Source organism: Heterodontus francisci, chromosome 20, assembly GCF_036365525.1.
Source record: "Heterodontus francisci isolate sHetFra1 chromosome 20, sHetFra1.hap1, whole genome shotgun sequence".
Lineage (NCBI taxonomy): Eukaryota > Metazoa > Chordata > Chondrichthyes > Heterodontiformes > Heterodontidae > Heterodontus > Heterodontus francisci.
In genome coordinates this window covers 60367527-60394379 of record NC_090390.1, presented here as the reverse complement: position 1 = coordinate 60394379, position 26853 = coordinate 60367527, and the positions used below count along the sequence as shown (strand labels likewise).

At 41.2% G+C, this 26853-nt stretch overlaps 1 protein-coding gene across 2 annotated transcripts in view; it reads left to right on the top strand.

Moving 5' to 3' along the window:
• Positions 1-26853, top strand: part of inpp5f (inositol polyphosphate-5-phosphatase F) — a 244755-nt gene that overhangs the window by 190056 nt on the left and 27846 nt on the right. For both annotated transcript variants that reach the window (XM_068052894.1, XM_068052895.1), the window contains 9 exons: positions 2252-2319; positions 3907-4031; positions 6621-6698; positions 9017-9137; positions 16607-16735; positions 20633-20750; positions 22554-22752; positions 24755-24826; positions 25003-25076. In XM_068052894.1, coding sequence (XP_067908995.1) covers positions 2252-2319; positions 3907-4031; positions 6621-6698; positions 9017-9137; positions 16607-16735; positions 20633-20750; positions 22554-22752; positions 24755-24826; positions 25003-25076 — 984 coding nt within the window. The remainder of the gene's footprint in view (positions 1-2251; positions 2320-3906; positions 4032-6620; positions 6699-9016; positions 9138-16606; positions 16736-20632; positions 20751-22553; positions 22753-24754; positions 24827-25002; positions 25077-26853) is intronic.

The window sequence follows — 26853 nt, the reverse complement described above, 5'->3', positions numbered from 1 at the left end:
CTCTCTGCATGAACACTTTGTCTTTCAGTACACCATTAACGTCCGTTTGCCTTTGCTCCATGACCTTCTGGTCAGTTATTCTGTGACCCTGTCCTATCAACACCTTGCCTTTTGTTATCTCTTGCCTCACCCCTGCTTTATTTGCTTAAAATCTATTACATTTCTAAATTTGCAGTTCTAATGAGTCACTGACCTGAAACGTTAACTTTGCTTCTCTCTCCACAGATGCTGCCAGACCTGCTGAGTATTTCCAGCATTTGTTTTTATTCCATTCAGGGTATAATTAGTTACTGTTTTCTTTTAACCAAAACATATCACTTCATACGTATTTGACATTGAATTCTATCTGTCAACTTGTAGGCCATTTTCCCATCTTATCAGTATCTCTTTGCATCTTCCTTTGGTCTTACAACATTACTCACGCTTTTCCTCTCAGAAAAACTGACCGTAACTCCTACTGTCTGTTTCCCCTTCTGAACAATTTTTGGTGCAGTTTGCTCACCTTTCACTCATTATATACCCACTTGATCTTTAATTGCCCACATGGTACCTTTATCGAAGACTTCCTGAAAACCAATGCACCCTATATGCACTGCTTTATTTCTCCATATGCCATGTCTATTATGATCTCAAACTGGCTGTATAACCGTGGAAAACTTTCAAGCAATGATGTACGTTGACACAGTCCTCTCTCCTGTGCCCTCAGCCACACTTCCTGAAAGCACTCTTGCACGACTGCATGCTTTGTGAATATTTTTGCAGTACTTTTGACTTGTTTTGCTGATGTCTTAACTTCGGCTAAACCATGTGTGGTGGTGTTTGGGTTTATACATCTGACTGGCTGGCCAGATATCCTGAAAAAGGTATGCTTTTAAACTCGGCAATTCGACAGCAGCTAGTTCAACACCGTTGGCCTCGTATGGATTTTAATACTACTCATTCCTCATGGAAACCTTGTCAGATTTATGGGACTTGAGAGTCAAATATTGACAGTTCATTGAAAAACACAGCACATGTAAATGAGATAGGCTGCTGGTTAATCTTGAAACCTAAAACCGTCAAACCACATCTGTTCATCTATTGAGGTCCTGTAGCTTTAATTTCTGCCATAGTCTTGTAATACAAGGTCAAGTCTCAAAAAGTGCTAATAAAATATTAGCAAATCTTTTTGAAGGCCAATTTAGGAGTCACAATAAAAGGAAAAACCTTTCCAGTATTTGAGCTGCTCAAAAGAAAGAATTAACCAGTTTATGGTATGAACTAATTGCGAGGAGCAGTAACAAAAGGCTAGTCCTCTCTTCATAGCTGCTGCTATACCCAGGAGGTACCAAACGCAGGTCACTGACTTTTTCACTGCTCCCATTGCTTACCTCATTCTGTTGGAGCAGCTGGCTGGAGATGTACAGAATCAGGACAGACGGAGCTGTCGGTTGGCGAAATGCCCCATTAAGCAGCTCCTAACTGAGCACTGACCAAATTCTCCACGTGTGAATATTAAAATCTCATTTAGCTGCACAAATCCTGGAGAAGCGATTTCAACTGAAATTATGTCGCTCTTGTCTCCTTCACAATTTTTGTTTTGCTCCATTTAATTTGTTGTCGGTCATGGCACCAGAATTTCGCTTAATTTACTGTTGTAAGCCTGCTTAATGTGGGATTGTTTATAAACCAATTCTGTGTATGTCGATGCACAACCATGCGTTTTAAAGCCATTTTACTGACTTTGTAAAAAAAAAAAAATCCTATCCAAATGTCAACAATAAAACTCCCTTCACCTCCTTATAGTCCATACCTTTTGAAGACTGAGGAGTCAAGAGGTCTGCTCCAAGACTTTTTCCTGTGCTGCTTTTTCCTCCCATCGGTGGTATGGTAATAGTTGAGGGCTCAATATGAGGAATAATTGTGCATTACTGTCATCGTGCTAAACCTGAGAAGTAGGTACTACATTAACAAGTAGATATTTGAAATGAGTTATTTGTATTTGGCAGTAATGTGCCTGATGTTTATTGGTGTGATGCTGCCACATGATAGCTCAGGGCCAAGCTTCCAAAGTGAGATGTTTCGACCTGAGGTAAAGAAATTGGTTGGGAATGTTGCTGCGAAAGTTTATTTTCGATTAATTAATAATTTGCAGAATTATTACCCTTTCCTTTAGATGGGGCAGTACTCTCCACTTTTTCCAGTTCTGTTAGATATCTGTTGACTGTGCCAATGTCTCTGTTGGGTAATTAAAATGTTTTGATTTGTGCAGCTGAGGAGGAGACAACCAGCAAGTTTGCAGCACATTTTGAGGAACAGCTGAAAATTTATAAGAAACAGGTGAGCTACTTGATTTTCCCCATGGTCTCGATCGAATGCATTGGATTTCTGATCTTCGTTCAGTAGTGTACTGAAGAGTTCCAAGATTGATCCAGTTCAATAAACTCTACAGTTTGTAGGCTGTCTGTAATTTTTGTTTTTAAGTTCTGTATTTTGGTGTATGCAATTTTTAACCTATCAAATGAGTTTATGCATTCTGTATATCCTTATGAATTTTTTATTCTTGGACACTTTTTTTCAAACAGCGCACACAAATATTGATACTCCAATTATCAAACATCCTTAAGCACTGCCCCTGTGACTCTAACAAATAATGCAACATATATGTAGATATTTCCCACTGTATCACGCTGTGTCTTTAAAGTGCTCTGCAAATAATAATCCCCTTCCACTCAAAACTGGATACCATTTCCCTGTCCGAAAAGCAGGCAAGTGACCTGCTTGCCAGTCTCCGCTCTTTAGCTGGTCTTTGAGCTGTTCAGGATTGACATCTTGTTAATGACATTGTTTAGATTAAGAATATGCCACATGGAGAATTGCTGAGGCAAACTTGTGCTCTGACATTTGACGGCAGAACTCATTGGAGCACTAGTTATGAGTGATGCTGTATTGTCCTTTGTGCTTGCTCATGAAGATGTATGAAACAATTTGTCTACAATCTCTTGATTGTGGAAGTCACAGATGTTGGTTTTTGGGGTTAAAAACCCAGTTTGATTGAAGTTATTCCTTAAATGTTTGTGTCTGCCACTAAAATGTGAAATAGGTATGTGGGATATTGTTTTCTAGTTCTGTATAATTGTGTGTGTGCATGCATTATTTAATGAACAATCTGTGAATTCAGACCATCACCTTGCAATGGTCTCATGTTTTACATTACTTTGGCCTGTTGTGATCTTTAAATGTTTATTGCTCCCAACATGCCTGTTTATGGCCATATTTTGCTCGGTCTTATTTATGAAATGTTTCATTGCTTCTATAGCATCTGCATATAACACTGACTTAAACCCAGTGAGCTACATAATGGCATATCCTCCATCCAATATCATAATCCTCAACAGACACCTATATTAGTGTCACAAAAAGGAAATTGATTACAAGTTATCATTGGGCGCTGTTTGTCCAGAGATATTTGGGATACTTGGTATTATTGGAATTAGCATTTTAATTCCTTCGCTCCAGTGCTATTCTTGTGTGCTAGAAGCAATACTCAGTTGTAAAGCAGCAAAACATCAATTGGATTTCTATAATGCCTTTTAATGTAGTAAAACCTCCCAAGGTGCTTCATGGGAGTGATTATTGTTAAAATTGGATGCACAGCCACGTAAGGGGATATTGGAGCACGTGACTAAAAGCTTGGTCACAGGTTTTAAGGAGTCTTAGAGGGGGTAGGGATAGAGAGATTTAGGGAGGGCATTCCAGAGCTTTGGGTATAGGTAGTATGCCTACCAACAAACTTGATGACATGCTAATCTTTGCACTATTTGCTTACTTTGTGCTAAATGGGGTTTCATTCTCTGTTAAAGTAAGCCTTTATAATTGGAGAATATAATATTGCATTCAGTTTATGTTTCTGTTCATTCTTGATAGGTTATTGTCAGCCTGGTAGATCAGACAGGAAGAGAGAAAATAATTGGAGATGCTTTTCTTAGGCAAGTTCTGCTCTACAATAACCCAAACCTCACTTACGTGACCTTTGACTTCCATGAGCACTGGTAAGAGCCAAAGACTGTGATTGTGGACTGAAGATTTTTTTGCATGGATGTTTTCAATTTCCAAATAAGTTTTTTCAAAGATAGATAAACCTGCAATATAGTGCAGCTAATAATAAGGCTGGTATTTGAAGTGCAGTTGACTCCATCTTGTTGCAGTGCACAGGGATCTGAATCTATCCAGCAGGCAGGGTTTTTTCTCTCCATCCAATGAAGGAATTAAGTAAATGACTGTTTGCCCCTCTGCCTGTGCGATTGGGTAGATATTGAGCATCATCCTCTTCCCTGTTGGAATATCCAGTCTCTTCTATTTCTCAGCAATTCTACCATTGTAACATTTGGAGACTGTTGGTTCTTGGTATAATGTGCAAAATGTCAATTTACTTAAATTATTTAAATTTTTCTAAGCAAAAATTGATCTGCAAAAGGGACAAAGATGAGATGTTTGCTTAAATTGTGCAACATGTGATTTTCAATGTTATGGAAGTGCTTTAGTGGCTCAAGCTCTTGGACAGTTAATTTCAGATGAAAGTAAAATCGGGATTCTAACCAGCTGTCTGTTGTATGTGGGTCTCCTGCATTCAGAATGCAGTGTCTTCGTGTCTGCAATTGAAAATCAACAGAGCTGCTCTTTAGACAGTTCTTGCTGCACACAGCTGCCTGGTTTTAATTTGCATCTTGCTGCATGGCCCCATAATATGTATAGGGAGTGGGGGGAGATGGGAAAAGGTGTAGCTAACTCTTGGGCAATCATTTATAGTGGAAATGCAGTTTGTCTTGTGGGCTAGTGTAATCCTTAAACATTACAAAAATAATCTTCCATCTCAACACTACAATAAATGAATATCCAAAATAATTATTTTGAATGACTTTGGAGTTCTTAAAATGTTTGTCTTAATTTCTAAGTTGATAGTGGGAATGACGTAATCTTTGATTTGCGGTCACCAAGATATGTGTAAATATTTTTTATATATAGCAACCAGTTTTTGTGGGTGGGGATAGAGGGAGCAAGCGTTATAGTTCAACTGAATAATGATCTAATGAGACATTTCTGGCTACTCGTGTTTAAAAAAATTTTATAAATGAGTACAACTAAAGAAAATAACCACTAAAATAAAATGTTAGAAACTGCCAAAAATTGGACTGCGATTATCAGTGGTGCTCACATGGCAGAGTGTTGCACGTAACCGAGAAGTGTACAGTGCAAGCTGGAATTGTAGTCTTGTTTAGTTTGTATTTAAAATTGAGCTTGTGCTATCGATAACTTGCACTTTCACATCACTCTAGGTTTGTCTGTTTCAGACACTACACCATCAAACTAAACTACTGAAAAAGGCATGTTTAATTTTTCTGGTACCATTCCCTTATTTGGAATGCAAGGCCAGAAAATGATTGTGATTGCCCCAAAGCTTATTTAAAGAGTTCTAATGTCTATTGTACCTCTCGACCATTTCCAACTAGCTCCCTCTTGAATTTGCCGATGCCGTCTCCTTTGCAGTCTGTTTCACACTTTTACCACTGTCTGACTTAGTTTAGATAAATTTATCACCTTCCCTTTTGAGTTTTGAGACATGCTCCCTGGTTAGAATGTTATATTAAATGATCTATTAGAGTTCTGTTTATTTTGATCCCGTTAGAGTCTCAAAGGTTCGTGAGTTTGTCCTTGAGCCTCCTGCAAAATGATTGGCCAGCTGTTTTGAGTTTCTGTGAACTAATAAATTCATTAATGCTAATGGGAGTTTTTAATATAACAGGTCATTAAAAAGAAGTATTTGAATAGCTATCATTTCACACAGCAGTCTCACACCATTGTGCTGCCTTTTGCTTAATTGGAACTGAGCTGCTCCTTTCTCTTTTGTGGTTACCTTGCCTCTGACACTTTTATTCAGATTGACAGCAAACCTGTGACAACAATGAGGCTCGCAGTGGCCTGCTTCTGAGACAGCTTGTATTAGGGTCTGTCAGGCACCTTAATCTGGTTGAGTTTATTGCAGGCTTTGCTGTTCCCTTTCAGTGTACAAATGTGCATGATCTATCTGGGATTAACTTCCCAGTGGCATGAACTGGACCATATGAAATTGTATTGGTTTCTGTACAAATGCTTAATTTTCATTTTTTTGATGTTTGTAAAGCCTCCAGGATAAATCCTCCTTGGCTTGAAAAACAGAATCTCTGTACAATTCAAAATGTGGTTTGCTTGTTTATAGCTGGTTAAGTCAGTGCATTTCCTGTGCAATGGGTAACTGTAAAGACTGAGGAGGCAGCATCCAGGAATGAAGGATGCTTGAATCCATTAATGTAACTGGTTGAAAAGATGAACAAGTTTCCTCCTTTTCCCTCTTCCCTCTCTCCAATTTGCTCAGTGCTCACTCCACCATCCTTTTCAAGTGCTCTGAAAGTGTCTTTGGATATGAGTGCGATGAGGGTACATACACTTCATTAGTCTTGTGTGACTGCTGCCTTTTCCCTGAATAGGTCAATTTCTTTTTAAAAAGAGCAGCAAGAAAATAATTGTAATGTGTATATTTTAAAATGATTTCAGTTAAATCAAAATGCCAAAAGAACTGAAGTGGCTATTTGCTTTCTTTCTAGTCGAGGAATGAAGTTTGAAAATGTGCAGACTCTTACAGATGCTATCTCTGATATCATCACAGACATGAAATGGGGCTGGTTGGTATCTCCTTTTATTACCATTCAGAGAAAGGTGCATGATTTCCTGTAGCAGTAAGTGTCCTTGTTATAACAGAGTTCACAAAACTGAAGACTGACTGGCTGTTGAAGTTGCGCGATATTCTGAACGCGTGCTCTTGATCATTTGTGCTGCAGCAGTAAAGCTGTTTAGACTTGTTTTAAAAAAAAAAATCAATGATCATTTATCAATGTGCTGAGGGACCGCAATCTTCACATTGTAGGTGTCTATAATAGTTTAAAGTTGTCATCAAAGCTGTCCTGGACTTCTGGAATTTCTTACAATAACTGTTTACTTACTCTCAGTTCATTCAGATTCCTTTCTTTGATTTTAGCTCCACTTACTGTAGTCTCAGCTGCCACTTTGCAAAGTTGATAGGTATCTATAGGGACTGTAGGCAGAATATAGAAATGAGCATTGTAATACTTAAACATTTCAATTCTTCCCCAAATCCACATGCACTAAGATTGGGCAGAAGAGCCGCACCCCTCTTTGCAGGGTCAGACAGTAAGTTGGGATGATGAGTCAGTTTGAGTTGTTTCTGCATACACTGCAATTACTAGAGCCCTGGGAGCATATCATTCACCCATCCTCTTGGTTAGGAAGTGGTGAGTGCTGTAAGGGACTCAACAGGGAAAAGAAAGATGAAACATTTGCAGCAAGAAATGTTTAATTATGTCGAGTGTTAATGAGTTGTGCTTTCTTTTAAAACCTGGGCTCAAATCAGTCCAGATTGATGAGATGAAAAACTCCTTTTCCATCTATAAAGATCCTACATACAATGTGTTTGGGCAGTCTACATATAATTACCCAAACGAAGCCTAAATTTATACTTTGATTCAGGTAAGGCTGGAAAATGGAAAAATTCCCATTGTAGCAATGAGTCTTTATGAGATTGGGGTTAAAGCAATTATTTCAGTATCGATTGCACGTGATGCCTGAAGTTGGGAGTGTGTGGAGCTGCCATTGGGTGCTCAACGCCAGTGTTTAATTTCGTAGCTCTAATATGATAAATATTTCAACATGCGCAAACTGCTGCTGATCTTGAAATGGTGTATTGGTAGTAATGCAACCTTCACTCAAACATTAATCAAGTTAATATAATGAATCAAGCTCAATTTGTATTTTTCTAAAAAGTGGAACTGGAGATGCAGACGTTCTGATTAAATGTAAAAATATTAAAATACTAAATGGAGAGAAATGCATCATACTCTATTTCAAATGTTGGAAGATATATCTTTACGTTTATCAGCGTATCTTCATTGCCCAGACTTTAAAACTACTAGTTATCGCCAATACAGGCATTTTGCACAAACTCCTCTTGATGTGACATGAAGTCCTTTTGCGGTGAAGTGAATGAAAATGGGCCACTTTGACATAATTGGAATAGAATGCCACAATGGGCAGCACCGCAGCCTCACAGCTCCAGCGACCTGGGTTCGATTCTGGGTACTGCCTGTGTGGAGTTTGCAAGTTCTCCCTGTGTCTGTGTGGGTTTTCACTGGGTGCTCCGGTTCCCTCCCACAGCCAAAGACTTGCAGGTTGATAGGTAAATTGGCCATTGTAAATTGCCCCTAGTGTAGGCAGGTAGTAGGGGAATATAGGGACAGGTGGGGATGTGGTAGGAATATGGGATTAGTGTAGGATTAGTATAAATGGGTGGTTGATGGTCGGCACAGACTTGGTGGGCCGAAGGGCCTGTTTCAGTGCTGTATCTCTAAATAAAATAAAACAAATTGAGGGCTGGCTGAGATGCTGACCAGAGTATAGATATCTTGTCTTTACTTTAGGTTTTGTGACTGCTGAGTCCCTGCTGAGCAAAGATCTGACTGAAGTGCTCAATTTACAGTTCACTGTTAACACTAGGACTGCTTAGAACTACGTGTTGTGAAAAAAATGCAACCTTTTATTCACCATAAAACGCTTTGCCTTGTAATACATTTTAGGGACAACAATATCCCTGTAGGTGGCTTGTGCGTTTTAACTCTGAAACAACACTCCCACACAGAATTTTCACTGTCAAATAAAGACATTGTTTTTGTAAGCTGCAGTTTCTGAGCCAGCAGCTTGCTTGCCTCGCTCTGCACTGTGGAAACAGGAAGTGTTGGCATTCCTGACTGGTGGAAAGAATGTTACCACGCAGTCATCTGGTGCAGAACATTTGGCAGAAGATTGATTCCCTGCACATTTTCACTCTTAAAATGGGGATCGTTTTGTTCTTTGTATGGATGTGTTATTAACATAACCTGGTGTAGGAATGATCACAAGAAAGGCAAACCATTGTTTTGTTTGAATATAGGGTTGACCAGGCAGGAGAGATTTGCAAACAGGAGGGGATCTTCAGGGTGAACTGCATGGATTGCTTGGATCGGACGAATGTGGTTCAAGCTGCAATTGCTCGAGTGGTCATGGAACAACAGGTATGAAATCGCCAGGCAATCTGTGATTCATAGAGACATCAGAAGAAACAATGCGTCTGATCTTAAACATCCTCACCAGTTTGATGTTTAATGTTATTTTTAGTCTTTCTCTTCTTTCTAGCCTGCCCCCTCTCAAAACGTGGAGGTTATTGTGTAATGTTGCAATGAATGTTAATTTATCCTGACTATCTTTTTTTAATCCTTTCGTCAGTACAATTCAAACTATCCGCTTTACATATTCACTCTTCGCCTCCGTTGTAAGTCATACTTGACAAACTTGCAATAATTACACATTAGTTGGCAATTTTTCAGACATGTCATTGCATTGCAGCTGAATTCAGCATCCAACCTGTCAATGCAGGTTGGCACTAGAATAGAGAAATTTAAAAAATCTCCCATTAGCTGCTCAGCGACCTCTATTATATCTGATCAATATCTGAGAGTGACTTCCAGATGGTCATCTCATCTTGGACTTGGATTGCAACAAAATCATGGTCGACGCTCAACCTCTGTCTTCAATATAATCAAGGACGAAGCATTCACAGCTCTCTGAAGTAAAGAGTTCCAAAGGTTCACAACCCTTTGAGTGAAGAAATTTCTGTTCATCTCAGTCCTAAATAGCTAATCCCTTGTTCTGGGAATGTGACCCTGTGTTCTAGATTCCTCAGTCAGAGGAAAGATTTTCTCAGCACTATTCTCGACCCCCTGCTTGTTTGACATCCAGTATTGGATGAGGAGAAATTTCCTCCTATTAACTATTGGTAAGACTGAGGCCATTGTCTTTGGTCCTTGCCACAAGCTTCATTCCCTAGCTACTGACTGCATCACTCACTCTGGCATTTTTCTGAGGCTGAATCAGACTGTTCACAAACTTGAATAAAAACAGAAAATGCAGGAACTACTCTGGAGGTCAGGCAACATCTGTGGAGAGAGAGAGTGAATGGCCGGAACTTTACGCGCCCCCCCTCCCCCCTCCAAGAGCGGGATGGTGGGGATGAGTAAAATGGAGTAGGAGGCTTGGGGGACCTTCCAGACCCATTCCTGCCTCTGCCACCATTTTACAGGGGGTGGCAGGAAACAGCCCACCTGCTCCAGGTCAATCAAGGCCCTTAAGTGGCCAATTGATGTCCACTTAAGGGCCTCTGCCTGCTGCCACAGGGATTTTACTCTTAGCTCTTTGGGTGGCCCGGGCCTGAGAAAAGCTGCCTGACAAAGGCCAGGGGTGGGTGGGGGGGACCACCTGATCAGGCACCCTGTGCCTGACGGAGGGCTGCCCCCCACTGCTCCCACCCAATCAACCACACTTGACTCGCTAAGGCCCAATTGATCACCCCCGGCGAGGCCCCGAAAATCTCCCTTTTCCCGGGACCATCCTTTCTCTTCCCGGTCCTAGCAGTGGCCACCGCTCCCAGTGGCGCTGCTGGGACTAGGAGCTGCCAGCCCCCTGATTGGCCAGCAACTCCATTAGGCGGGACTTCCTGCCTCAGAGGTGGAAGTCCCGCCTCAGACTAATTAAGGGCCTGGGGACAGTAAAATCTGGACTGGATCCCCAGGCCAGGCGGAGGCGGGATCGTCACTGACTTCACAGTCGGTAGGCAGCTCCCATCTGACACGGGTAAGATTCTGGCCAATGTTTCCAGTTTGTGACCTTTCATCAGAACCTTGGTTTGATTTGACTCTGAGATGAGCTTCCAACCACATTTCAGTGAGGTCACTAAAACTGCCTATTCCGTCTGGCTCTGTCCCTGCCTTAGATCATCAGCTGAAACCCTCATTCATACCGTTGTTACTTCTAGTCTTGACTATTCCAATGCACCCTTGGCTGGCCTTCCATTTTCAACCCTTCATAAACATGAGGTCATCCAGTATTCTGGTGTTCTAACTTGCACCATGTTCCTTTCAGTCATCACCCCTGTGCTCGCCTTTCAGTCATCACCCCTGACCTACATTGGCTTCTGGCTCTGCAATGTCTTGCTTTTAAAACTTTGTATCCTTGTTTTAAAATGCCTCTATGCCCTTACCCCTCCTTATCTCTGTAATCTGGCCCTACCCCAGCCCCACCCCACAGATATCTGCACTCATCTAATTTTGGCATCTTGAGCATCCCTGATTTTAATTTCTTCACCATTGGCAGCTGTGCCTTCAGCTGCGTAGGTCCTAAGCTCTGGAATTCCCTGTAAAACACTCTCTCTGTCTCCCTCCCCCTCTCTCTCCCTCCCCCTCTCTCTCTCCCTCCCCCTCTCTCTCTCCTTCCCCCCCTCTCTCTCCTTCCCCCCCCTCTCTCTCCTTCCCCCCCCTCTCTCCGTTCCCCCCCCCTCTCTCCGTTCCCCCCCCCTCTCTCCGTTCCCCCCCCTCTCTCCGTTCCCCCCCCCCTCTCTCCGTTCCCCCCCCTCTCTCTCTCTCCGTTTCCCCCCCCCCCCCCCTTCAGACTAGTGAACTGTTCTAAAGTAGAATATCAATGCATTATATATTCAATTCGATGCTTGCCAAAGTGCCAATAAGTTATCAAATCAACTACCAGCTAATCAGATTACAAAGGAGGATTTTTGAGAGCTTTCCATTTATTTTTCCTCCACTTCGTTTTATATCCGAATTTGTGCTTCAAGCGAGCTTGGAATTCAAGAGCAACCTGCTTCATTATTTGTTAGTAATGTCGAGCTTCTGAGGCATGTTCCTCAAATAGTCTCATCATTGCTAACTAAAGGGGATGGATGTGGCATCTTTCAGGTAATTTAATTTAATTGTGATACAAGGAATTTAAATGAGGTTTAAGTGCAAAACCTGAAATTCAACTTAATATTTGCTTATACAGTTTACTGTATTGAACGCTTGTAGCTGTGTTAAAGGGATGGGTAGAAAACATGCATTTATATAGTGCCTTTCATGACCTCTGATCATCTCACTGGGCCTTGCAACCAAAGAAGTACTTTTGAAGCGTAGTCCTGTTGTGAGGAAATACAGCAGCCAATTAGTGCACAGCAAAGTCCCACAAACAGCAATGAGATGAATGCCCAGCCACTTTATATTAATGATTGAGAGACAAACATTTACCAGGACGCTGGGCAACCTGCTCTGTTTCTCTCCCAATAGTGCCGTGGCATCATTTACACGCACACGAGAGCAGATGAGATCTTGGTTTAACATCTCATCCAAAAGATGGCATTTCTGATAGTGCAGTACTCCCTCAGTCAGTCTGATTTAAGTGCTCAAGTCTCCACACAAGCCTCCTCCCAATACTCTTTATCTAATCCCATCAACAGAGCCTTCTATTCCTTCCTCCCTTAGTGCTTTTGTAGCTTCCCCTTAAATGCATCTGTGCTATTTATGTTAGCTACTCCTTGTGGTAGTGCATGCTTGACATTCTTATCATTGTGTGGTAAAGTTGTTTCTTTTGAATTCCCTATTGTATTTTTTAATGACTGCCTTATACTTGTCTTCCCCACAAGTAGAAATATTTCCTCCATGTCTATCCTATCAAACCCTTTAATTATCTTAAGACCTTTATCAGGTCACCCGTCAGACTTCTCTTTTTTATATTTACGAGAGAAAAGAGCCCAGCCTATTTAACATTTCCTGATGGATATAATCTCTCCGTTCTGGCAACATCCTTGTGAATCTTTTTTGCACCTTCACTAATACCTCTAGATCCTTTTTATAAGATGTCAATTAAACACCCATTCTGCAAGTTTATTCATGTATTTTGTCACATTCTTCATTTTGTATGAACTGCACCTCAATTTAGTGCTGTCAGCAAATTTAGAAATTGCAGTTCCAATTCCCGAGTCCAAATGGTTCCTGCAAATTGTGAACAATGGTCCCCGCACCGATCCCTGTGGAATGTTACTTTCCACATTCTGCTGATCCGAATAGCTACCCCAAACCTCTACTCTGCTTTGTTTTACAGCCAGCTTAGTATACATTCTGTACCCTGTCCCCTAACTCCACATGCTCTGACATTTATCAAAGGCCTATAGTGTGCTGCTGTCTTTAAGTTCACTATTTAACTTTCCGAATTGTCTTAAATGAGTGAAAGTGAGTGAGATTAATGAGACTTCTTCCAACTGCTGCAGGACTCTGGTTTCGGCGTAGCTTATCTGCTTCAATTTATAATTCATTAGCCTTTTTACAGTTCTCTAACAAAGTAACAAAAACAGCAGACAGTGGTGTGTTCAAATTGTGAAGAGAATCAGAGTTGATTGGTAACGGTATGAATAAAACCTTTAAATCCTAGGATATTGAATTGTGATGCTGCATATCACTAACCTCCCAGAGCTGCATTATGGCACCATTGTAGTTGCTTGGCTCATGCGAACATACGAATTAGGAGCAGGAGTAGGCCATTCGGCCTCTTTGAGCCTGCTGCGCCATTTAATAATTCACCACTAATTGTGGCCTCGACTCCACTTTCCTGCCTACCCCCTTTGACTCCCTTGTTAGTCAAGAATTTATCTGCCTCTGCCTTAAAAATATTCAATGACCCTGCCTCCACTGCTCTCTGGGGAAGAGGATTCCACAGACTCTGAACCCTCAGAAAAAATTTCTGCTCATCTCTATCTTAAGTGGGAGACTCCTTACTTTTAAACTGTGCCCCCTAGTTTTAGTCTCTTCTGCAAGGGAACTATCCTTTCAACGTCCACCCTGTCAAGTCCCTTTTGGATCGTATATGTAGATCACCTCTCATTTTTCTTAACTTCAATGGATACAGACCCAACCTTTCTTCATAGCCCCTGCCCATCCCAGGTAATAGTCAAGTGAACCTTCTCTGAACTGTCTCTAACATTTATATCCTTTCTTAAATAAGGAGACCAAAACTGTACACTGTACTCCAGATGTTGTCTCACCAATACGTTATACAACTGTAGCAAAACATTCCTACTTTTAGATTCCATTCTCCTTGCAATAAACGGCAACATTCCATTTGCCTTCCTAATCACTTGCTATCTCTACATACCAACCTTATGTGATTCAAAAGTTGCTGGTCTAAGTTGTTTAGGTTTCAGGTGTGTTGAGTGTCTGTTTCAGAACTGAAGCAAAACGCCAGATGGGAAGTGGTATTTTAGGCCCAAGCCCTACTTTAAAAGAAAAATCTACAAGTTCTGAAGATGCTGTTGCATTCATTGTATTAATACCCCAGTCACATTTTAGAGGTTTCACTCCAGATAGTCCTAAGAGCTGACAGAGCACATTGTGCAACAGAAGTCTTCTCCAGAATGGAGAAAACCCGACCCAAAGCACACTTCTCGTCCGCTAATCACTGATATTGGGACTTTGTAGAAAGCAATAATGGTCCTGATCACTTGAGTGATAGAATACAGTGGGTGGGGGTTATTGTTCTGAAAACATTATAAAGCAGATCAAGGTCAATATTGCATCAGAAGATTAATAACATTTTGAATGTACCTTTTGTGTTGCATCAGCATAGCTTGTTTGAGTAAACATCTGATTATAGATACAATTCCAGCTACTTTCTTACCTGGTTAATCCAGAGGCTATCCTAGTGAATCCAGTTAGGTTAAGAGATGCACTTAATTTTTTATTAAATTTAAGACATAGATATGAGATTTCAAACTGTATAATATATCCATTGGTTTAAGTAATTTAAAAGTTAGGTGTGAAATGCACAAGCTCTTGAACAGGCAGTCAGTTTTCACTGTTCAATATTAGTGTGACATACATTCCTGGAGAAAGATGGTCAATATGTTCATCTTGGAGCACAATTTGTATTAGGCCTTGCTGATTACTTTCCATAGATTGGCTGGGAAAGTAATTGTATACTGGAAAATTAATCCTGGGCAGAACAAATCATTTACCCATGTCTTAACCTGTGCGATATCATAAATTAGTGTGTGCTCTGTCTGATAGCTGATCAGTGTCTCCTCCTATAGATTGGGATTGAGCACTCTCAACTGGATGCTGTCATTATAACTGATGCTAACTGAAAATAAAATGTAAAATGGGAACCAAGTAATCCTAGCCCTGTAGATGTGAGGTGAAGCTTGGGTGGCGGTGGTGAGGGCTAAGCGAAATGGGGAGGATCAGGTGAGAAAAAGGAAATCTCAGAAGAAGACGTCGCATCTTGGTTGTGAGAGGCAGGGAATGTTTTAATTACAAATGAGGATTGTTACTGGAGAAATTGGCAGAGGGTAATTATTGACACAGTAAATTATTTTTTAATTGCAGGTTTTATTCACATTTAATTAAGTTAAAGACTGTGTCATCAGTACTAAACAATTGGCTTTCGGCACAGTCTGCAAGTTCAATATAGCAGTCAAAAATAAATTGCACATTAGTTGAATGGAATTTAAGTGTTTTTAGTTTTGTAAAATTGTGTAGTTTTTTTTTAACTTTTAACATGTTTTCTTTTCACTTCACCACCTACGCTGAATAAATTGTTTTCCTAATGAAGAATTCTAGTCAAATGGTCCTTCCAACCAGGAGATAAGAATTCAGATCCATCTCTGGCTGATGGAGTGACGTTCTCCTCTCTCTACTAACCTGAAGAGCTCTGTGTTGAAGGCTTTTGCCGCATCCAGTTCTATTCAGAGTGGGTTTGGGCTCACTGAGCTAAATTGACCAAAATAAAATTTGGATTGGGATTAAATATAGACTCACTGAATGATGACTGAATTGACTCTTCAAATGGAGAATATAGAGAAATGAAAAAATTCATTTTGGTGTGTGTGAGGCCCTGATTGAGGTTGGATTAAAGCCCAATGATGGAGAGTCGAGGGGCTTTACATTGTGCTGGGACTGCATGATGCACTGGGGAAGGAAAGTGGTCCATTCCCAGTCATGTAAGCTTGGCTTTATTGATGGTACCCTCACCTGAGTCAGAAGGTTATGCGATCAAGTCGAACTCCAGGACTTAACACCATTTAAGCAGGCACTTCAGTGCTGTACTGGGAGGACTGTACTGTCAGAAACTGTCTTTCAAATGAGTTATTAAATGAAGTCCATCTGTCCATTTAGGTAATTTTAAAGGTCTGGCAAAGCTGTTTGAAGGAGGGCAGGAAGTTCTACCAGTGTTCCGCCTAAAGTCCCTCCCTGGCTAAATTTAACTTAGAACAGTCTATGGGACCTTCCTGTATTTAATGACTACTATGTTAATCTCTCTAAGTAACTGCACTTCAAAAGTAATTATTGGGATGTGAAATGCTTTAGGGCATCTTAAGGACTTAAAGTGATGTATAAGTACAATTTGCTTCCCTTCCACTTTTCATTTAAAAAAAAAACCTGAGGTTGTATGTGAATTTAATAGTACAAAATGCCTTGCACTGCTACCTATCTGACATGGCGGCATACTTGATTCTTGATAGCAGATTCTTGACTGTATTACATAGTCTAAATATATTGAATTGTACAACATTGTTTTATAGACATGTACAAATATAGCAACCTTGCAAAAATGTAAATAATTCACATTTAAATTCATGTTTCTGATGATGCGTTATGACTGTCTCCTCTTTCAGCTGAAGAAATTGGGAGTCATGCCACCTGAACAGCCCCTGCCTCAAAAATGCTATCGAATTTACCAGATCATGTGGGCCAACAATGGAGATGCCATCAGCAGGCAGTATGCTGGGACGGCTGCTTTAAAGGTAAAATTCATTCCATTTAAATGATTGGAGGGTTTGCTCTTGATGAGCGAGGAGGTGGAAGGTTATTGAGGGGAGGCGGGAATGTAGAGTTGAGGTTACAAGCAGATGAGCCATGATCTTGTTGAATGGCGGAGCAGGCTCGAGGGGCCGAGTGGCCTACTGCTCCTAATTCTTGCATTCGTATGTATCAGGAAGAGGCCTGAATGCTGTTTTTATGCACAGTTATGAAATTGTGTAGAGGGGAATTATATTAGTGTAAATCTGTATCCATATTGAAGTGCAGAAGTTTCCTGATTGATCCCTCTGACCTGGAAGTGTTCATGTTTGGCGCTGCATGTAATTGGTTCAAAATGGCTGAGCCATAGATGGTTTCAGCTCTGAAGCAAGTTTTATTACCAAGTGGTAGCTAACACAATTAATCAAGAATGGTGGCACAGTGGTTAGCACCGCAGCCTCACAGCTCCAGCGACCTGGGTTCGGTTCTGGGTACTGCCTGTGTGGAGTTTGCAAGTTCTCCCTGTGACTGCGTGGGTTTCCGCCGGGTACTCCGGTTTCCTCCCACAGCCAAAGACTTGCAGGTTGATGGGGCAATTTACAATGGCCAATTTACCTTAGTGTAGGTAGGTGATAGGAGAATTGTGGGGATGTGGTAGGGAATATGGGATTAATGTAGGATTAGTATAAATGGGTGGTTGTTGGTCGGCACAGACTTGGTGGGCCGAAGCGTCTGTTTCAGTGCTGTATCTCTCTGACATCTATGAAGAACTTCAGTTCCTCATGGTTGTTGGGTTGCTTAACTGCTAAAGTACAGAATATGCAGAGGCCCTGAAAATCTGACTTTGGTGAGAAAGGGGTGTAAGGTAACTGTAATTTTCATGATCAAATTTTTTTTTGACAGTGCTGACTTCCATTTTGCTTCCACTATGATTTCAAGTGTGGATGGAAAGATCACTTTTCTCTGTTCAACCCTTCAGCATATATATGCGCAAGTTGTCAGGTATCAGAATTCCACTAAATTCCATCCCACCATGCTTGGTGCAACTTTTGAACTGATAGGATCTGCTCATGACATGGTTACACATCTATAAAATGCACCACTTCCATTGAAAGATGTATACATGTATACAACTTTTTGTTTTCAAGTTACTGAGCAGTATTTCAGAAGTACCAGACTGAGAGAGACTCCAGTCACCAATTCATTTTCAAACTCCATCATGGTTAGATTTCCCTGTAAGAAATGCCTGGTTCAGAGGCTAGGAATCCTGCGGCGAGTAACTCGCCTCCTGACTTCCCAAAGCCTGTCCACCATCTACAAGGCACAAGTCAGGAGTGTGATGGAATACTCTCCACTTGCCTGGATGGATGCAGCTCCAATAACACTCGAAGCTCGACACCATCCAGGACAAAGCAGCCCACTTGATTGGCACCCCATCCACAAACATTCACTCCCTCCACCACCGCACAGTGGCAGCAGTGTGTACCATCTACAAGATTCCCTGCAGCAACACACCAAGGCTCCTTAGACAGCACCTTCCAAACCCGTGACCTCTACCACCTTGAAGGACAAGAGTAGCAGATGCACGGAAACATCACAACCTGCAAGTTCCCATCCAAGTCACACACCATCCTGACTTGGAACTATATCGCCGTTCCTTCACTGTCGCTGGGTCAAAATCCTGAAACTCCCTTCCTAACAGCACTGTGGGTGTACCTACCCCAAATGGACTGCAGCGGTTTAAGAAGGCAGCTCACCACCACCTTCTCAAGGGCAATTATTGATGGGCAATAAATGCTGGTCTAGCCAGTGACGCCCACATCCTATGAATGAATAAGAAACAAGTTTGGAATCTTGATGGGGGATAATAATACATCAGGGTGAAGCATGAAGAGCTGTGCCTTTGCTGACTGAAACCCTGGCTGAACAGTGCCACTTTCTGCTTGGTGATCTGCAGCCCAGTCCTGCCAGTAGCTGTCTAAGGCCCCACAGCTCTCAACCTTTCTGCCACTGACTCATTACAGGTTGCAACCAGGAACTACTTTAACATCACCCAGGGTGTGGTCCAGGTCTACATGCAAGGTCATCAATCCCATCTTTGAGAGCTAGGGAATTTTTCCAGTTTGTGATTTGATGCCTAGGTATCAGTTTGACGAGGCTGTTCAGTTCTACTGTGTTGCTAGTAATTCTAAAATTCAGGCAGCAGTTCGTGGCAGTCTGGGCTCATTGAATTTCCTGAGCAGACGATGATTCTGCTCCATCCATGTTCAGATAATTGATGAGCAGCTACAATGAATCCTGCATATTAATGGCAGATTTTCAGGGCATTGTAACCTTTCATTATGAGCTTCAGCCTCCCATCTCTATTCAGCGAAGTGTTATGATGGTTTTTGGGAGACATAAGAAATAGGAGGAGTAGATGATATGGCTCCTCGAGCCTGCTCCGCCACTCAATAAGATCATGGTTGATCTTCTATCTCAACTTCACTTTCCCACTCTTTCTGATTTGCCTTTGTGTCAAAAGAATTCGTAGATCTGACTATACTGAACTACTGAGCCTCCATAGCCTTCAGGGGTTGAGAATTCTAAAGATTCACAACCCTCTGAGTAAAGAACTTTCTCCTCGTCTCTGTCCTAAATGGCTGACCCTTTTATCCTGAGACAACGAACATGACTTTTAGTCTCTCCAGTTAGAGGAAACAGCCTTTCAGCATTGAGCCTGTCAAACTGTAGCCCTTGCTTCCATGGCACATGGCTGCACTTTAACTGTCAAACACACCAGTGGAACATTACTGCAGCAAGGGAACTTAGTTCCAAATCAGGGTGGTATGTGACTTCCTGGTCCCCATTAACACATCCGTCATGTCTCCCAACCAGATCTTGCAATCTCTCATGCAATCAACAATAGAACCAATTCATAGTCATACAGTACAGAAAGAGACTATTCAGCCCATCATTTCTTTGGCGCTTTGAAAAACCTATCCAATTGGTCTCTTTTCCCATAATCCTGCAAATTTCTCCTTTTGCAAGTGTATGATTTGTTTTGCAGTAGGTGATCGTACTGTGCTGAGATGTGCTTCCCTTGTGCCTATCCTTGTAGTGTCAGTTGGGAGTCAGTGTTGAGAGGCAGTTAGCATCTTGGGACTTAAATTGTGCTTGTTTCATGACCACTCTGTCCTGGTAAGGACCACTTGTGGTCTTCAGCTCTTCTGTTAGTTCCTGGGCAGCCTGTTGCTGGGCATAGGTTCAGGAGAGCCACTGATTGATGGGATGGTAGACCTAATGATTTGCATCAGATCCTGATGGCATTTCCTGCAACTTAACCCTGAATCTCTGAAAGCTCGAATTCAGAACTCTCCAGGGCTGCAATCTCTGCTTCTGATAAGGCACTGAGTTGACCTGAGATGCTGCTGTGGGGCAGTAGGGAGGAAGAGGAGACGTTTACAAACTCCAATGAAGATATACTACACACTGCGTGAATATCTGCGACAGAAAGGGAAAAAAGCAAAACAAATGAGAGAGGTAGACACAGGTGAGAGTGGTACTTGGGGTAGGCTGGTCGTCATCAATACACTCTTCCAAAACAGACTTTTACCCTTTCACATCATCCTCTTCCTTTTCCCCCACCCCCTTATTTTGCTGTGTGGAAGAAGAGGAAATTAAAAAGTGAACGAAGGATGGATGCTGAACAAATCTAGTACATTAATTTGCTGTGTTTTTCATGCTATGATCTGACCCAGATTGAACTAAACTAAATAACTGATCCAGGTGATGACGATGACTTTCACAGTCTTCAAGAACAAAGATACAAGTCTGAAACCTTTTGGTTATGTAGTTTTTTTTTTTTACCTCCACAAGCAGAGGAGTGGATGTATTATTCTTGTGTTCCTTTTTAATATTAGGGTGACTTTACAAGGACTGGAGAACGAAAGCTTGCAGGAATGATGAAAGATGGCTATAACTCTGCCAATCGGTATTACCTGAATCGCTTCCGTGATGCATATAGACAAGCTGTCATAGGTAAGCGACAACCTTGTAAAGTTGTAATCTTCATAGCAATATGAAACCTTGACCAGTATATAACAAAAATCGCATGAAAATTCCGTGCCTAAACATTTGCAGACAGTTTCATTTCGCATTTTCTAATAGTTGAAAATAAAGTAAGTTTCTCCGCGAAGTATCCCTCAACGGGCCACTTAATAGACCTGTCATATTAACAGAAGTAAAATGCACTCCATTTCTATTGTACCTCTCAATTAGTTGACCAGCTGCAATATTCTAGATTGCATTTAAACACCATAGTACATTGAAGCATGAACATACGGTGCCACTTCTCCCTAACCCCTATCCTGTTAAGCTAGAATATCCATTACTTACATACAAGTTCGTGATCAAAGTAATGTGGGGAAGTTGGGCGAGTTGCGAAGGTCAGATTCGTGCACCTTTATTTGGTAGAAATCTTGTATTGTCATGATTTCACCTTAGTCTATTTTTCACTCATCTCTTTCCCCTCTTTCCTGTACCTGACTGGTATTCTGTAGTTATCAATTCCCTGATTAACAAAGCAAGCTAGCGATCTGTTTCCAAGTTGGTGCAACACCAACCTGTAACTGGCCACTAGAGACATTGATTTTTGTTCCTTTCTATTATGGGCACCCCCCAAGAATCTTACTGCAGTATAACTTGCCAGAAACCTGTATCTGATTTCAATACACTGAGTTATTTGTTAGCATATCATCTCTGTTAACTTGTGCACTAGAATGCCTGCAGCTGGGGATGGGCTAATATAGATGTGAATTTCACCATTATTTGAGTATTTACAATATCTGATCAGTCTGCCATAACATTACATGCTGGAAGTCAAGATCAAGTGTTGTAGTCTGACATAGTGGGGTTAGAGGCTGGGGATACTTGGACCAGGTTGAGCAGATGAAATGCAATCTGCACTTTAAAGTCAGATATTCTGTTCTGTATTTCCATTGCACACATTCTTCACATTTGTAATGGAATCTACCTATCTAAACTTAGAGTCATAGAGAGAGATATAGCACTGAAACAGGCTCTTTGGCCCACCGAGTCTGTGCTGACCATCGACCACCCATTTATACTAGTCCTACATTAATCCCATATTCCCTACCACCTACCTACACTAGGGGCAATTTACAATGGCCAATTTACCTATCAACCTGCAAGTCTTTGGCTGTGGGAGGAAACCGGAGCACCCGACGGAAACCCACACGGTCACAGGGAGAACTTGCAAACTCCGCACAGGCAGTACCCAGAATTGAACCCGGGTCACTGGAGCTGTGAGGCTGCGGTGCTAACCACTGCGCTACTGTGCTGCCCTGTAACTTGTCACATGTAATGACATCCTCCAGGCAGTGGTGGTGCTGCAGCACCTCCAATGGACCTGAGTGCAACTCGAGCTTGAGCAATTTACATCGGCAATTTCCATCATAAATCCGGACATAGGAAGTTATTGGGCAAAGTTGACAGAAATGTGTACAGATTCAAATATTAAATGGATATTATAATGGATTCCCTTCGCCCTCCTGAAATAGCTTTAGGGTAACAGCTTGGCTTTCAGTCAGTCTTGTCCTAAGAGTCTTCAGGGGTTTTGTAATCATTTAACCTGTGAAGAATGATGGATTTTCATTATGCCTGACATTGAAAGCAAGTATTTACATGTATCTTGGTTATATCTAACTGTTGCCAAATGAAGATTGATTTTCTGTCCTGATTGGTTATATGATCCTCATGCTTTTTTAATAGCTCATTTCACTGTTTCTGTACTGTTGTGTAGTAATGCTCTTCTTTAATTAGATCCAATGCAGGGTATCCCAGTGACTGAAGATCTCTACTCTATCTTCAGTAAAGAAAAAGAGCATGAAGCCTTGCATAAGCAGAACCAGAGGAGCCAGCAGGAACAGTTCAGCCTCCTCTTGCAGAGTTACATGAAACTGCTATTACCCGACGATGAGAAATTCCATGGGGGCTGGGCTGTGATAGATTGTGATCCAAGGTCTGTAATGACAAAAATGTATCCATCACGGAGAATTTTTGTTTCACTCTCAGAAATTAAATATTGATGAATCTCAACCTGCCACTGTTGATTAGATGTAGATATTGGCTGCACCACAATATAAAACTCTTTACAGTGTACATGGCACAGGTAAATTGATGGTTGAGCTCGTTATTTGAAGGCAGAATTTCTAATGAAGTTTTGAAGTGGCCTTTAACTCTGTTTATTGACAGTGCTACCAGATGTCAGCTATGTGCTTGGAATGGCAACAAGGCTGAGTTAGCATTTCCTGAGACGAGAAAGTCCAATATATTTGAATGCTGGGGGTAAAAAAAAAAAAGCGTTTAATTGAAAATAGGTAAAGCTTGACAGGCCGACATAGTCTCGAAGAAATATTATAACTGATTTGTGATGTTAAGCAACCTCTTGTTTCCTTACTCAGGGTTGTGGCAAAAGACTCAATCTCCTGAGAATTGCTAGTAGTGTTTTATAATCGTTCAAGGTGATATTGCATGTCAGTGAGAATGTAAATGTACATCCAGTATGTTCGCAATTTTTTTCTGTTATTGTTTGAGGATTAACATTGGTAAGAGATGTATGGTACCAGCAGCTAAAAACATCTTTTTGTTCAGCATGTGGTTGTGCACGGAGCCACCAAATGAAATACCGCTGTGCCACTACCGTTAAACCTGATTGGATAGATATAGATGGTACTTGTATTCAGAGGCTGTTTTTGCCTTGATGCCTCATTGTGGTGTGCTGCTGGATTTATGGTAGCGGTCTTGAGACCATGCTCTATAGCCGTGTGTGAGGAGAAACGAGAAGGTCCGAGCTGTAGGAGGAGGGGGAAGAAAGTCAGAACAAACCCCAGTCACAACTGTCTTGATCGTAAATTACAGGATTACTTTTATTTCCATAGTGTTTCACTATTGGGACTGTTCATGGTTTTGAAAACTGCACAAATTGATTTCTGGTACCAATTGTACAGTATTCCTTCCAAATGAATAAAGGCGAGACACATTACTTGCACTGAATGCAGCTGGGAATAGAGTATTGTCATCTTACAAGAATTTTCAGTGATCTTTCTTATACATACCTGTAACTGGAAGTGTAGAGATAACTAAATGTAACTAGTTCTTCAGAGTTTAATAAGTAACTTGCTGGAAGAAAGTTTTCAGGTGTTACTGCTTTAACAAAAGAGCAATGACAACATAAATGTTGTAATTCCTCAGACATGGGTTAAATTTCCACTTGAGCTTCAGTTTGCGATGGCTTCCTGCCTTGACGTCAGCATGGTTTGAGCTGTGGGCATCTCTTTGGAAGCTTTGCACCAATTCAACCAGAATATGTACAGCTAAGTCGAGCTAGTTGTGTACCGGTGGCTTGGAGGGTCGCTGAGTTTCATGATCCAATGAGGCTGTGCTTTGAGTACCCGGACTAGGGCAGTGCAGTACACTCCTGCTGGAGCAACTGGGCCATCTGCCAAAATAGATTTTGCTTGAATTGAAACGAATGGACGAAGATCATGTTTACTTAAAAAAAATTAAATGTTCAAGCTGTATTTAAAAACTTATTCCTTTGTTTCCCACATTGTGTAATGGTTAGTTTTATTAAGAACCTGTGCCAAGGCAGTAAAGCAGTTTTGTTCTTGGCTTTAAATGTGGATTGAAATAGAATAAAGTAGATTTCAACAGATAAAACATGTAGCTACAGCCCTGATGCTGATCTCTGCCAACCTTGAAACCTGTGTTCACCTCTTGCACCTCTGACACTTGAAGTAGGAGTTAACACTCGTGGCTGGTGTCTTAAATTGTTAAGAATAGTTGAAGCACTGTCTGCTGGGACTAGTTGGGAATGGTTCCATAGTGTGGTATCTTTGCCCTTCTATTTGAGGGTGATATTTTCAATGTTAACTTATTTGAAAATGTATATGTTTTAAGAGTTGATACTCTTCTGAAAGACTGCATATGCCCATAGGAAATAACTTGTATTGCTTTTACAGCCTTATTGATGCCACCCACCGAGATGTTGATGTTCTCCTCCTCCTCTCCAACTGTGCCTACTATGTGGCCTAGTAAGTAAATAGCCAGCTTTTTAAAAACTCCTTAAAAGTAACTAAAGATCGCTTCGTATGCAGACTAATAAAAATCCATAACTGATGGTTGTTCAGCAACCAAAGAGCAAGTTTCCGATTGTTCACTTGCACGAAGCTGGCTTAAAATCTGACACTTTCTGTCTTTTCATTGGCAGCTATGATGACGAAGTTGATAAAGTGAACCAGTATGAAAGACTGAACTTGGAAGATTTGGAGAAGATTGAAATTGGTGGGTTTGTTTTGATGCTGGTATCTGGTTCTCATTAAGAATGGCATCTGTTCTGAGTGTGCAGTATTTGGTATTTGCCAATGCTGCAGCTTGAATTCTCATCCCAACTTTGAGTGACTCTGCATTCTGCCACTAATCTGCCTGTTGGTCCTTGCTGGGACTGTTACAGATTGATCTAACATATTTTATTGCAATATATTTCTGTGCATGCTCCTGTTTGTATATTTTTAAAATGTATATATTATAAGCAGGGAGTGGAGCTATTACTTGTACCTGGGTTTTGTGACTTTAAAAAAAAAATTAATACTTGTGTTGCAGTTTTCAGTGACACTGCTGTGAGTTGCTCCATCATAATTTCACCTTCCAATGAGACAGTTTAATATAAACATTTAATCTTTTCATCAGGAAACCAATGCAAGTTAGATTTTCCTCTTATTAAATTGTCTGCATTCATTTGAGAAACTGAAATCTCTAATTCTGTTGTGGCATGCTGACCGATGAACAGTTATATAATCTGGTACTGGTTTTAAACTTTGGGATCGAATGTACTTGCATTCTGATTTTGGCCAAAAGCTCTGAATAAAGGGTAAATTCAGTATTCCAGAGATAAGTTAATCCATGAAGCAGGCACAGCAAACAATTAGGAAGGCAAATGGTATGGTAGCTTATGATGCATAGGAATTAGAGTAAAGGAATAAAGAAGTCTTCCTACAATTACACAGTTCATTGGTGAGGCCACACCTGGAATACTGTTTGCAGTTATGGTCTCTTTTACCTAAGGAAAGCCATACTTGCCTGAGAGGGAGTGAAACAAAGGTTCGCTAGACTGGTTCCTGGAATGGGGGGTTTGTCCTGTGAGTAGATATTGAGTAGATTAGGATTGTATTCCCTGGAGTTTAGAAGAATAAAGGGTGATCTAATTGAAACATGTAAAATTTTTGAGCTTGACAGGGTAGATGCTGAGATAATGTTTCCCCCGGCTGAGGAATCTATATCACTGGGCTCACAGCCTCAAGATGAGCAGTTGGCCATTGAGCACTGAGATGAGAAATTTCTTGAATCAAAGGGTTGTGAATCTTTGGAATAAAAACAAGAAATGCTGGAATCACTCAGCAGGTCTGGCAGCATCTGTGGAAAGAGAAGCAGAGTTAACGTTTCGGGTCAGTGACCCTTCTTCGGAACTGACAAATGTTAGAAATGTCACAGGTTATAAGCAAGTGAGCCGGGGGTGGGGCAAGAGGTAACAAAGGAGAAGGTGTAGATTGGACAAGGCCACGTAGCTGACCAAAAGGTCATGGAGCAAAGGCAAATAATATGTTAATGGTGTGTTGAAAGACAAAGCATTAGTACAGAATAGGTGTTAACGGACTGAAGATTGAACAGCAGCAAGTACAAACATGAAAAAGAACAGTGGGTAAGCAAACTGAACAAACTAAGATGAAATGAAATAAACTTTAAAAAAAAAAAATTTGAAAAAAATAACTAAAAATAAAGGTAAAATGGGGGGCCCGTCATGCTCTGAAATGATTGAACTCAATGTTCAGTCCGGCAGGCTGTAGTGTGCCTAATCGGTAAATGAGATGCTGTTCCTCGAGCTTGCGTTGATGTTCCCTGGAACACTGTAGCAATCCCAGGACAGAGATGTGAGCAGGGGGGAGTGTTGAAATGGCAAGCAACCGGAAGCTCAGGGTCCTGCTTGCGGACTGAGTGGAGGTGTTCCGCAAAGAGGTCACCCAGTCTGCGCTTGGTCTCCCCAATGTAGAGGAGACCACATTGT